This window comes from Elephas maximus, chromosome 25 (genome assembly GCF_024166365.1).
Source record: "Elephas maximus indicus isolate mEleMax1 chromosome 25, mEleMax1 primary haplotype, whole genome shotgun sequence".
In the NCBI taxonomy this organism is placed as follows: Eukaryota; Metazoa; Chordata; class Mammalia; order Proboscidea; family Elephantidae; genus Elephas; species Elephas maximus.
In genome coordinates, this window is record NC_064843.1 from 34911299 (window position 1) to 34925542 (window position 14244).

A 14244-nucleotide genomic window follows, 5' to 3' on the forward strand; every position below is an offset into this window, starting at 1 on the left:
CTGTGATAAATACAACAATGTTAACTGTAGAATTTTGGTGAAGGGTATATAATTTCAACTTTTCTGTATGCTTGAAAATTTTCTTAACAAAATGCTGGGGGTGGGCACACCTGCACTGTTACTTTGGTACAAGCCACGCCCCTCCCTGCATGCCCAGGACAGCTGTTAGTATTCCCAGACACTTGCTACTTTAAGTACAGAAACACTAGTATTTTTGCACATGTAATATTAGAATTTTAAAAATCCAAATTTTTACATCTTAAGATGTGTCTACAGTTATACATTAAAAACTTGAATCTATCCAAAGTGGGTCCTGTGGGAAACCTTCCACTGTTTGAAATCCCATTGCCTAGGTGACTGGGGGAGCCCTGGTGGCACAGTGGTTAAAAGCTCAGCTGCTAACCAAAAGGTCTGCAGTTCACATCCACCAGCCCCACCTTGGAAACCCTATGGTGCCGGTCTACTCTGTCCTCTAGGGTCACTATGAGTCAGCTGACTCAATGGCACCTGACAACAGCAGCAGCAACACAGGTAACTGGGAGGTGGGACAGCTTCATGAGTCAGCTGGTCTTTCCCACAGCCAGACTGAGCCTGTGTTCTTCCCCAGGACCTTGATGGAGAAGTGTTAGCATGGGAACATTAAAACTACAAGAGGGCATGGCAGGGGGATTAAGGGAAGGTAGGCCCCAGAACCTACTGCTAGCCTATCCCAGAACCAGACCCCTTGGTCCGCCAGGGAGAGGTCCACCCCTCTCTGTTTCTCCTCCTGGGTAGCCATCTTGGAAACCTGACTTCACCTCCCAGGATAATTTATTTTAATTGGACCCATTATCCTTCTTGATGAAACTCAAGCCAGAAGGACCAGGAATTTCAGACTTGGATCCTGACCTCAAACAGCTTCTGAGAACAAAGGGAAGATACTGCTGGCCATATCTCACTTCATTTTAAAACACTTAATCTGCCAACATAGGATCATTTTGCTCAGTTCAGCCATCACCCTCCCTCAGGGTGTGCTGCTTGGGTCTACAGGACAGGGGAGGCATGCAGTGATTTCCCAGAAAATCAATTTAAAGACTTGGGGAAAGTTATTTGAAAGGGTTATTTTTACATTAAGACAAACATGGATATATTATGGAGTGAAAAATCCCTATGATCTTTCGTTAAAATAGGTTTTGAAGAAATTTTGCTGAGTTTTTATAGACCATACCCCTAGCCTCCCAAGGGCATGTTTTATTCCCTTGATACCATTAAGGAAACGTCACCAGAAAAGTTAGGAAAGTATTTTTGCTGGCTGGAAGAACTCAAGTTGTAGGCAGCAGCTGCTTCTGGGGAAGGAAGGACAATAAAAGGGGTTTCAAGGTTTGTGCTATACAGTTTTGAATCTTTTCCTGTGTAAAAAGACAGTAAGAAAAACCTAATAAAATACATGTGGTTTTGGGTAGGAAACGCCGGAGTGATGCTGGGTGGCAGTCTGTGCTCAGAACCATGGACGAGTGTAAGGGAATGTGGACGTTTGTCCAGGATGTACTCACTCAGGTGCACAGAACCAGCCGTGATTTCTGGGGAAGGCAGAGTGAGAGGACAGAGCTTTGTCTCTCCTGGCTGCGAGACCTTGGGCAAGCCCTCCTTGACCCCGCTTTCCTCATCTCTAAGATGGCTTAACCACCCTGCTGCAGAGGGTACTGTGAGGGTGACAGGAGCTACAGGATGTAACACACGTGGTGCACTCTGGGTCTTCAATGTCTGTCATTCCCTTTGACCTTCCCCAGTGCAGTTTAATGGGGGAGGTGGGGGGGGGGCAACTTTCAAAGCATTGGTGGGAGTGGAGAATAACAAAAGGGGTGTCTAGCGAAAGAGAACTAGAAGCCAGGGCACCAATTCTGTAGCAGGCTCAGGCAGCAGGTAGTCAGACTACGTGGTTACCCAGGAAAAGAGGCCCTTTCAACCTAGTATTTAAATATACAACGCGAGAGTAAGTAAGCATTTTGGTTATTTTTAGTTAAAGAAAAACAGCCTTTTCCAAGGGTGACAAGTGAACTGAAGGTCAGGAGGAAGGTGGGTGTGGCTTCTCACAAGCTCTTGCTCCAAATTCCAGAAGCCATCAGAGTGGGTCCTCCTGGAGGAACTTGGGAGAGGTTGGAGCATTCCTTTGGAGGGAGGTGGAGTGGCCAGCCCACCCTTGGTCACCAGATTGGTGCAAGTGGGCTCTTAGGTGATTCCCACATGGGCTGGCGTGACTAATGTTCTTCTTGGGGGCATTAAACTTTGGAATAACACAGGGAGCCAAGGGAGGGGCTTATTCAGTTGGATTCTGAATCACAATCAGGAAATAGTCTTTATCTGCAAAAGAGAAAAACAAAAAAGAACCAATCACTGAAAGTAAAAGGAGGGAAAAAGAAAACATCCTAAGTCATTAAACATAAAAACCATCACACAAAGCAGAGGCAGAGGCTGGAGTGAAGCCAAGAAATGCCAAAGATTACCAGGAACCATCAGAAGCTAGGAAGAGGCAAGAGGGGATCTTCCCTGAGAGCTTTCAGAGACAGCATGGCTCTGCTGACACTCTGAATTCAGACTTCTAGCCTCCAGAACCGTGAGGTAATAAATTTCTGTTGTTTTTAAGCCAAATAAATAATAAAGCATTAAACACAATAAAAAGCATTAATGCCCAGGCTTCCAATTGCTAAGAAAACAGTAAATAAACTTGTGAGTTTCAGGCAAGTGCAGCTTGCTGGAAACCACTGGAAATAACAGCACCTCTGAGGCTTACATGGGCAGGCCCTCGCAGTAATACCACACAATACCGATACAGGCAGTTGCCAGCTTATGAAAGTTCAGTTCCTAAAGCTAGGTAAAGTTCGTATCTAACATCAAATGTTTGTCTTAGTATATAGTTAGTATACCTTTCCATGCGTAAAAAACATTAAACATTTCCAGACACACTAAAACATCTTTAACATAATAAATTAATAATAATGTTTTGATGGGTGTCACAAAGTAGTACCTGTTTGTTATTACAAACCATTTTATGTACATCAAATTTTTAATAGGCCTCAGGGTTGTGAGTCGGATGTTCTGTACTCTATGGTGTTACTCTGTTGAGAATCACAGGTTCACAGAGTTACATGAATTGCCCGAGGCAGTGGGTCTCAAACTCCAGCACGCATCCCAATCACCTGCTGTTGCTGTGTGGCGTCCAGTCAATTCTGACTCATAGTGACCCTACTGGACAGAGTAGAACTGCCCCATAGGGTCTTCTAGGCTGTAATCTTTATAGGAACAGAATACCAGGTCTTTTCTTCTGTGCAGTGCCTGGTGGGTTCGAACTGCCAAACGTTTGGTTAGCAGCCGAGCACCTCAACCATTGTGGCACCAGGGCTCTGTTGCTGGTTGCCATCAAGTGGATTAGACTCATAGCGACCATGAAGGACAAATTAAAACTTTCCCACAGGGTTTCCAACACTGTAAATCTTTACAGAAGCAGACTGCCACATCTTTTTCCCAGAGATGGGCTAATGAATTTGAACCACTGACCTTTCAGTTAGCTGAGTGCTTAACAACTGCACCACCAGGGCTCCTCACCTGCAGGGCTGGCTGAAACACACCTACCCCAGAGCTTCTCAGTAAGTGAGGGTTGGGGCCTGATAACCCGCATTTCTAACAAGTTCCCAGGTGATGCCCGATGCTGCTGCTCCTGGGGGAGCCACTAGCCCTAAGCAAACCCAGTTAGTTAGTGGCAAAGAAGGAATTCCAACCTCGACCCCACTGGTCTGGGTGTTTAATGTCATTTTCTGTCGCAAGCTCAGCTTCTGGCCCTCCAGACCTAGATGAATTTTCAAGGGCACCAGGTTGAAGGAGGCCAAAGCTGCGTGGATTCCAGCCCTGGGGATCCTGTGTAGCAAGGCAGAATGTCCTTCACGAGATCATAGGAAGTTCAAGCCACAGCGGATTTCAGAGGTAAGCCTGATGTCCCTCAGAAAACTGGAGAAGCAGGAAGCTCCAGCTCTGCCCACCTAAACTTCAAAACCACAAACCTTTATCAAGGCTTCCATGTGCTCTGCACTGGACTGACCACTTCTCATGTTTATCTCAATGAGTTCTCAAACCACGAGGATTCTGAGGCAGGTATAATGTTTTCCCATTTTACAAATGAGAACTCTGAGGCTCAGAGAGTTAAATGGCTTGCTGACATGTAGTGGGAGCTGGGTTTGGCCTCTAGCCTGATGCCTCCTCCCTGCTGAACACCAGAGAAATGGCAAGACCTTGGCCATGTCTGCTCTGTGTCTACTCAGATTCAAGCCTAAAGCGTGGTTCTTCCCATGATGATGGGCCATTGAAACTGGGAAGAAACTAGTTTCATGGCTAAGCAGCCATCATAAATTTTTTAAAAATCACTACTAAAAGTCACTGATAAAAAGATACAATCAATAATACTAGTATTTTTTATTTCAAATTATCAAGCTCTAAATCCAGGAATACCACTTCAGATGCTTTGTGAGATAAGGTAGCATGTTAAAGTTTATGCTGAGTTAACTCAGATTTGTATCAGTGACATTACTAAGTGAAGACCAAGTCTCTTCAGGTGGGCCGCTCTGGGCCAGGAAAGAGTTAAACTGGGTACATATGTGGACAAACTGTCTGAAACCTTCTGATGGTATTTTTGGCCTGGGAAGCTGCTTCTCAGTGTGCAGAAGAGCCAGAGGAGGAGGGCAGAAAGGGGGGGAGGACCTCCTTCATTGGCAGGGCTGCTCCCAGGTGGCTCACACTTGTGTTAAACAGGCAGCAGCCAGGCCTGTTCTACTGGGGGAAGGGGCGTTGCCTGCCCTGTGGGGCCTGGGCTTCATGGAAATCCTAAGGCACTCCTGCCCCAATGCCCCAGGGGCTCTGGTCAGTAGTACCTGCCCATAGGAGTTCTGGCCCAAAACTGGTATTCTTACTTGGCCACATCAAAGTGAACATCCAAAGTGTCAAACCACTGGTTTCCACCCTACACAATCCTTGACCCATCTCCACTGCTGACTCCACCTCTGATCTTCAGCAAAGGGATATCAACAACGGAGGGGGTTTAGAGAGTCATTTATTCATTAAACAAATATTTGTTAAATACCTACTAGGTGCAAAGCTCTGAGACAAGTCCCTGCCCTCAGGGAACTTACTGTCTAGTAGAGGAGAAAGACTTAAATAAATACAGTTGATTCTCATTATTCACGATAGTTATATCCTATAAAAGAGTGAATACTGTATGAACACCGAACCAGTTCTCCTAGGAGAAATACAGGGTTATGCTCCTCCAAGCCTCTAGTCACATTTTCATCAACCCATCAGTACATAATCTTATTTTATCTGTGTTTATTTAAGCATTCCTTACTTGTAAATACTAACACTGAACTTACACCAGCGGTACTGTAACTCATGCCTGAACGAAGCTTATCTAACACACTTACTCTCTCCATAAGACACATCACCACTTCCTGCATTATGAACAAAAGACAGCACCTTAGCACTATGTTTGGGGGCCATTTTAAACAGCAAAATCACCAACAAAAAGCACAAAAATGTGCAAAACGTGACACTAAAATACACCACAAAAATGACAATTGTTTACAGTCTGAGAGCTGACACAAGAAAGCAGAGTGTGTCCTTGTTCACCTCAGCTGGGAACGTGTGTCAGGCCAGTCAAATTTTCTGCCGCTTTGTGTATGTCCACGAATGCCTGTGAAAACACTGTGAATACTGATTTGGAGGCTGCAGATGAATTTCAGCTAGTAGACAAATTCACAAATACAGAATCTGCAAATAACAAGAATCGACTGTACGTACAGAATTCCAAACCATGACTATGGGAAGGACAGGCTGCCACAAGGAACTATGAACATTGGGGCCCTACCTCATATGGACTGGGGGAGTCATGAGGGGGCCCCTCTCTGGGGGAGGCACACTTAATCATAGACGGAGCAGGTAAGCAAGCTGGTTAGCCAAGTGAAAAGGAAAGAGGGGAGCCCTGTGAGGGCCCTGATGGAGAAGTCTAACTCTGGAGGCTCTGAGAGGCAACAGTGTGGCTGGAGCACAGGAGAAAGGGTGTTGAGAGAAAACACGCATTCCTTCTTTTTAAGGCAATCTCAAAATGTCACCCCGCCAGCATATCAAGATGGGGGGCGGGTGGTGAGGGTGTGGGATGGAGGGAGGGAAGAGCTCACACTCCCTGCTTCCCAGGTAAGCGTCTGGCCACCTCACTCTTGCCTCCACTTATAAGGCTATGGGGTGGGTCTCTGGGGCTGTAATTCCCGAGGAGAACCTCTAACTCGGGAGTTTCTGATCTCCCGGACAAGGGCATCAGCCACACCCACAGGCTTCGCATGCCCTGTGGATCCTCAAGACCAATCAGAGATGCCTTTGCTGCTGAGCTGAGAAATAAATGGCCAGGAGCTTTCAGATTACTCTCCTGTTCCAAAGAGGACATTTGCTGAAGCTTTAAGCCAAGAGACACAGTTTGTCTGATTTGGAGACCACATGATTTGTCCCTGCTGCATGTTCTGAGCACCCACGTAGGCCACACACACAGGGTGTGTAGAGGAACCATTCCTAGCCCGCCTTTTAGGAGGTGGAGATTTGTCCGGGCAGGCTGTGGGCACTTGAGACCGGCTGTATGGTTCTCTCGCATCCTTCTAAGCAGACAGGCTGGGCCCCAGCAGCCCTGGGAACAGAACCAGTGTCGCCCTGCTGCTAGAAGTGGCTGAGGTCCCCATCTCCTCCTCCAAATTCATCTCAGAACTCTGCAGCCAACCTCCTTACCATCTGTGTTGCCAAGCCAGGGGCATCAGTGTCCCAGCCTCCCCACTGCCCTCCTTCATCTGGCCCGTAAACACAATCCTATCACCTCCTGCCCTAAAAACCTCTGCTGTCAGGATCAAGCCTGCACACAGCTGACTGTGGTGTTTGGGGCCCCCTTTTTCTAAATTGGACCCAATGTCTCACCTCCCACTCCTTCCTACACATATTCTGATGCCCTAGACAAGCTGTCCAACGCCTAACTGCATTGTCACGGGCACACTTTACTTACCCAAATTCAACAACATGGTTCAGCCAAAGAAGGAGAGAGAGATAGAGAAGGAACAATGCAAAAAACAGTCTCAGCAAGTCTGTCTACCCTTCCAGGCCATGAATGTGAGATGAGGCAGGGCAGAATAGGTGGCCCTTCTGTTCCCTCCTGTGGTCCCAGTCCTGTGGATGAGCTCTCATCATTCTGGGAATGATCCAAAGGCCTAGAGGCAGTGTTTGTACTACACAGCTCCCAAACGCAAGCCAAGAGCTTCGTGTAAAGCAACACTAGCAATCGGTTCTCAAGCTAGAGGAAAACCTGGTTGGACTGGCTTAAGAGGCAGGACTGTACTGTATAAGTGAACAAATTAAAAAATTTCCAAGGGGCCATCTAAACAAAAAACCCCACTGCCGTTGAGTCGATTCCGACTCATAGCGACCGTATAGGACAGAGTGGAACTGCCCCATAGAGTTTCCAAGGAGCGCCTGGCAGATCCGAACTGCCGCATCAATTGGTCCCAGCCCACTCGGAGCAAAGGGGAATGAAGACCACCAAGACACAAGGAAAATACTAGCGCAAGAGACAAAAGGGCCACATAAACCAGAGACTTCATCAGCCTGAGACCGGAAGAACTAGATGGTGCCCAGCTACCACCCATGACTGCCCTGGCAGGGAACACAACAGAGAGTCCCTAACAGAGCAGGAGAAAAGTATGCAGCAGGACTCAAATTTAAGTAAAAAGACCACACTTAATGGTCTGACTGAGACTGGAGGAACCCCCAAAGCCATGGCCTCTTAATACTCTTTTAACCCAGAACTAAAACCATTTCCAAAGCCCACTCTTTAGACAAAGACTGGACCGGACTATAAAACATAAAATAAAGCTCGTGAAGAGTCTGCTTCATAGTTAAAGCAGATACACAAGACCAAATGGGAAGCTCCTGTCCGGAGGCAGGATGAGAAGGTAGGAAGGGACCGGAGCTGGCTGAAGTAACACAGGAGACCTGAGGTAGAAAGGAGGAGTGGATGCCACATTTTAGGAATTGCAACTAGTTTCACATAATACGTGTGTAAATTTTTGTATGAGAAATTAACTTGAGCTGTAAACTTTCACCTAAAGCGCAATCAAAAAAAAAATTTTTTTCCAAGGATAACGACTACATATGTAGTGTTTTTTGCTTTGCACCTTGGTTCAGAACCACAGTTATATTTCCTCCAAATGTGGCTCTCCTATCCCTCCACCTTGTTCACACTGTTTCATGCGCCTTCAAGACTCAGCTCAAATGTCACCTTTCCCGGGAAATCTTTCTGAAAACCCCAGGCACGCCTAATCACACCTTCCCCTATGTTCCCAAGTGCCCCTGGTATTTTCCTCTATCGAGGCAAGGGTTACACTGTTAGGCTGAAGTGTCTACCTCCCTCATGAGACCATGATTCCCTTGTGTGGCCTAGAGTCCCTGTGAATGAGTGTTTGTCAGGAGCTGCCAGCAGGAGACTGGCCAGGCAGTGAGGCAATCGATGGTCCCTTCAATTCTTCAGCTCTTTCTGTGGAACCTCTGGAGGCTCCAATGGACTGTTTTCCTGATAAGCTACAGAGAATCTGCTGGAAGGGTCTTCCTGTGAGTGGAGACATGGGAGACTCCTTACCTGGTGCAACCATAATTTCATTTTTCTTGGAGCGAATTCGAAGGAAGGTGAGGTCATTCTGGGGGTCAATTTCACGCACGGTGCTCCGTGCCTTCAAGATGAAGTTGTGCATGAGGTTGGCGTACTGTGTGGTAGTGGAATTGTCCATGGTGCTCTTGATGGGAATGCCTGAGGGGAGAGCAAACAGAGACCAGGTGGGAACATTGGGGCCCCTTTCTGCTGAGCTCCCAACCCCACTTCCCCTAATTCTACAGTATCAGACTGGCAGTGACACCGTACTGAGGGCTTACTGTGTCAGCCCTTGATGTATGTCAGTGCCAGTCTCCTGAACTACTTCACCATCTTCATTTACTAATGAGGCCATGGGTGAGGTGACCTGCCTAAGGCCACGCAGTAGATAAACAGTGGGGTGAGGCTTCGAATGCAAGCTCGACTGCTGGGCTCCTTTCACAGGGCTCCTGCCTTAACTGGTTTCCAGGAATAAAAAGGAGGATTATGATTCCACAAAGCTTAGAACCTGGACTAGGAGGACAGCTCTTACAAATCCGTAAGTACTGAAAAGCAGGAAGAAAAAAAACGGTCAGCTTGTGCCAAAAACATGACCATCACTAGTGTTTTGCTCCATTTTCCACCCAAAGGAAACTTAGGGCCCATTTAAGCACACCAAAAATACACGATATACCCCCAAATTAATGTTTCCGTGTCTGTATGAACTCTTGGTAAACAGCACTGCTTCTGGCTTCAGAGATCCCACTAAGTGGACATTCTACAGAGTTACTATTGGACATTCCCCTACTGAATTTTTTTTTTTACTAGTGTAATTAACTGCAATGAACATTATTGTGCATCAAGCCTTTTCTGTTTTGAGGACTGTTTTCCTGAGATAATCTATTAAATGGACCTCCCTCTGTGGACTATGCCTATTGTCATGGAGGTGAGGAATGTGGCCCAACTTGAGCCACCCCTCACCACAACTGAGTGATCAGGGTGCCTTTGAATCAGCCATGACACATCAGCACTAGGCTCCATCCACGAGGTCCCAAGAGCCAACCAGCTGACATTCACTTGTGAAGAACGTGGTACACACAGCTCCTCACAAGTAAGAGGCCAGGTTTTGGGCCCAGGCCCTGATAATCTAGCCCACGATTGATCAGCAATGCAGTCATCCTCAGGCCTACTCAGTGGGTGGCAAGAAACTAACCCAGCCTTCTTAGGACATCAGAAACACAGGAGTGGGCAGAAGAGGGGGACACAGAGGTCGTAGAAGCAGCTGAAATCAGGCAGGCTGGTGTGAGCCAAGTCATGAGAATGGGTCATAGTGGCCACTCATCTTTAAGGGACAAGGTGACCATATCACCAGGGCTGGTACTGAGTGTCAGATGGCAACAATAGGTACACCAGGGCCCCATGAAGCCTCACTCTATAGCTGTACCTTCCTGAGGATGGCAGTATAAGCTGTGTGTCCATTGTTCTCTTTCTATAATTGGGGTTACGATTAAAGAGTAAGAGCTCTGAAACTTGATGACCTGGGTTTACACCCCAGCTCTGGCCATCAATGGCTATGTGGCCTTAAGCAAGCGATTTAACCTTTATGAGTCAGAATCAACTGGATGGCAGTGGGTTTTACAATTCAAGTCAGTTTCTCATACAAAAATTCATACACACGTTGTTATGTGACCCTAGTTGCTCTCCCTACAATGTGACAGCATACTCCTTCTCTCCACCCTGTATTTCCCATGTTCATTCAACCAGCTCCTGTCCCCCTCTGCCTTCTCATCTCACCTCTGGACAGGAGCTGCCCACTTAGTTTTATGTGTCTGTTTGAACTAAGAAGCACACTCCTCACCAGTATCATTTTATGTCTTACAGTCTAGTCTAATCTTGGTCTGAAGAGTTGGCTTCAGGAATGGTTTTAGTTTGGGGCTAACAGACACTCCGGGGCCATGTCTTCTGGGGTCCCTCCAGTCTTAGACCATTAAGTCGTCTTTTTCTGTGAATTTGAGTTCTATACCCACTTTTCTCCTGCTCCCTCAGGGGTTCTCTACTGTGTTGCCTGTCAGGGCAGTCACTGGTGGTAGCCAGGCACCACCATCTAGTTCTTCTGGTCTCAGGCTGACGGAGTCTCTGGTTTATGTGGCCCTTCCTTTCTCTTGGGCTCATTTTTTCCTTGTGTCTTTGGTGTTCTTCATTCTCCTTTGCTCCAGATGGGTTGGGACGAGTTGAAGCATCTTAGATGGTTGGTTACTAGCTTTTAGGACCCCAGACTCCACTCACCAAAGTGGGATGCAGAACATCTTTTTAACTTTCTTTTTTCTGCTTTTTTTTTTATTAACTTTTATTGAGCTTCAAGTGAACATTTACAAATCAAGTCAGACTGTCACATATAAGTTTATATACACCTTACTCCGTACTTCCACTTGCTCTCCCCCAATGAGTCAGCCCTTCCAGTCTCTCCTTTCGTGACAATTTTGCCAGCTTCCAACTCACTCTATCCTCCCATCCCCCCTCCAGACAGGAGATGCCAACACAGTCTCAAGTGTCCACCTGATATAATTAGCTCATTCTTCGTCAGCATCTCTCTCCTACCCACTGTCCAGTCCCTTCCATGTCTGATGAGTTGTCTTCGGGAATGGTTCCCGTCCTGTGCCAACAGAAGGTTTGGGGACCATGACCGCCAGGATTCCTCTAGTCTCAGTCAGACCATTAAGTATGGTCTTTTTATGAGAATTTGGGGTCTGCATCCCACTGATCTCCTGCTCCCTCAGGGGTTCAGAACATTTTCTTAATAAACTTTGTTATGCCAATTGACTTAGATGGCCCCTGAAACCATGGCCCCCAGACCCCCGCCCCACTACTCTTTCCCTTGAAGTGTTTGGTTGTATTCAGGAAACACTCTTTTGGTTTAGTCTAGTTGTGCTGACTTCCCCTGTATTGTGTGTTGTTCTTCCCTTCACCTAAAATAAGCAGTGGGTCTTTTAAGCCTCCATTTTCTCATTTCCTAATCTGTAAACAGCAACTTCAAAATGCTGCTGTAAAGACTGTTGTAGGCCCCAAGTCATGGCAACCCCATGTGCAACAGAACAAAATGCTGCCTGGCCTTGTGCCCTTGCCATCATCAGTTGCAGATTGGACCATTGTGACCCATAGGTTTTCACTGCCTGATTTTTCGTAAGTAGATCAGGAGGCCTTTCTTTGTAATCTCTGTCTTAGACTGGAAGCTCCCCTGAAACCTGTTCAGCATCACAGCAACACACAAGCCTTCACCGACAGACTGGGAACCTGGGTCTCCTGTATGGAAGGCAAGAATTCTACCTCTGAGCTACCACTGCCCGCGCTGTAAGGATTAAATACGGCTTAATGCATATGAATGTTCAGCAAAGAGCACTTAATTGTTAGTTTGTTAGCAACATCACCTACACAAAAAATCCCATTCCCCAGATAACCTAAGGGGACATTCCTGTACCTGAAATGGCCTCGATAACACAGGGCCCTCCTGCTGAGGGCAAGGACAAGAGCCCAGATGGGACAGGACCCTGGACTGGCTGTCCTGACATTTGGCAGGTAACTCTCCCCTCAGCTCACCTTTGGGCTCTGATGGTAACAGACTTAGCAATCTCAAGGCTTGAGTGATCAAACACCTTGACTGCTTATACACAAAGCCGCCTTCTTTCAGGTCCCTCTGCCTGGAATATTTCTTTCTTCCCCTAGTCAGTCATGACTCCCACTGGTCCCTCAGGTCTCCGCCTCCTGATATATCACACCTTAAGGAAAGTGATCATCATCTGTAAGCTCCCTGAGAGCCAGCAGTGTCTTTAGGGACTACAATAAGCTATTGATAAGTCAGTGGTCACAGAGTTACTTTCAGTAGTTCAGACAAATACTGGCGTGAGTTTGATCACATTTCTACCAGGTGGGAAGGGTATGTAGAGGAAACAAACCAGCCATTTGTTGGCTCCCTCTAAAAACAAAACATGGAGGTGGGGCAAGGACCAAAACTGGGGAAAATTTCAAACAAGAGTAAGAGATCAATTCCAGATTCACAGGAAGCCAGAGCTGGAGGTCACACAGATGGTCTAATGATTAGGACACCTAATTTAAGCCTCTGTTGTCACAGGTGGGGAATGTGCAGTCCACAGAGAAGTGGCTGGTCACCGGCACACATGATTTCTAACCCAGGGTTGTGTAGCCAAGGTCCTCCCACCATACCCTGCTGCTTCAGTCAAAAAAATGTTAAAAAATTTAACAGATATTTATTAAGCACCAACTATGTGCCAACACTGTTCTAGGTCCTGGGGATACAGTAAAAAAAAGCCAAGCCCGTTGCTGTAGAGTTGATTCCAACTCATAGCGACCCTACAGGAAAGTACAGAATTGCCCCATAGGGTTTCCAAAGAGCTGCTGGTGAATTCCAACGGCTAACCTCTTGGTTAGCTGCCAAGCTTTTAACCACCGCACCAGTGAACACAAACAAACAAATCCCTACCCTTTAGCGCTTACACTTTTTTCCATATGTGGGTAGCAGCAGAGGGTGGCAAGGGTCTGGACAGAGATAAATAGAATCAAATGTTCCTTAACTTCTTGGCAGAGTTGCTTAAACTCAAACTTTTATTATGAAATACCAGTTGAATCTGGCTAAGGCAAGAGGTGGTGGCAGGTGGTTGGTAAGTGACTGGGACAAGGATGTGTCATGGGTTCAGAGGTGGGAGCAATCATTCTGAGGCTGGGTGGTCAGGGATGGCATCCTGAAGGAAGAGACATCTGAGCCAAATCATGGGGTGGGAAAATCCTAGATAAGATAAAAAAAAAAAAAAACCAAACCCGTTGCCACCGAGTCAATTCTGACTCATAGTGACCCTGTAGGACAGAGTAGAATGGCTCCATAGAATTTCTCCAGGGGGTGCCTGGTAGATTCGAGCTGCCGACCTTCTGGTTAGCAGCCGTAGCCTTAACCACTGTGCCACCAGGGATGAGATAAGAGAGATCCCTAATACGAGCATCTCTAAACAATCATCTTTAATTGAAGCTTCTAGAAGAGCCCTGGTGGTGCAATAGTTTAAGCACTCGGCTGCTAACTGAAGGGTCGGAGGTTCAAACCCACAAGTGGCTCCACAGGAGAAAAGACCTGGCGACCTGTTCCCATAAAGACTACAACCTAGGAAACGCTATAGGACAGTTTCTACTTTGCCACATGGGGCTGTTAGAAGTCAGAATTGACTCGACAGCACACAACAACAACAGAGGGCTTAAAGGCCCCATGGAGCAGTGGGAAGAGTAATCAACCTCAAATCTGTGTTCTGACTACCTCTCTCCATAGCTGGGTGACCTTGGGAAGGCCACCTCATCTCTCTCAGCCTCAGGTTCCTCACCTGAAAAATGGGCAAACATCCCTGCCTTGCAGGGTCACTGCGGGAAATGTAAAGGAGAGACCAAAGGAGGAGCTCTGTGAACGGGTTACGAATTAAAAGTACATAAAACACACACACACAATTGTTAACACTTATATGGCATTTACTGTGCACCAGTAAATGGATTGACAACAGTGGGTGCAACAACGGGCT

The 14244-nt window shown here is 46.8% G+C and overlaps 1 protein-coding gene across 1 annotated transcript in view; it reads right to left on the reverse strand.

Annotated features, from left to right (window-relative positions):
- Positions 1-1977: 1977 nt before the first annotated feature.
- Positions 1978-14244, reverse strand: part of DYNLRB1 (dynein light chain roadblock-type 1) — a 30409-nt gene continuing 18142 nt past the window's right edge. Inside the window, exons 3-4 of the mRNA XM_049869004.1 lie at positions 8687-8854; positions 1978-2340 (exon numbers count right to left, since the gene is read on the reverse strand). Coding sequence (XP_049724961.1) covers positions 2297-2340; positions 8687-8854 — 212 coding nt within the window. The 3' untranslated portion in view covers positions 1978-2296. The remainder of the gene's footprint in view (positions 2341-8686; positions 8855-14244) is intronic.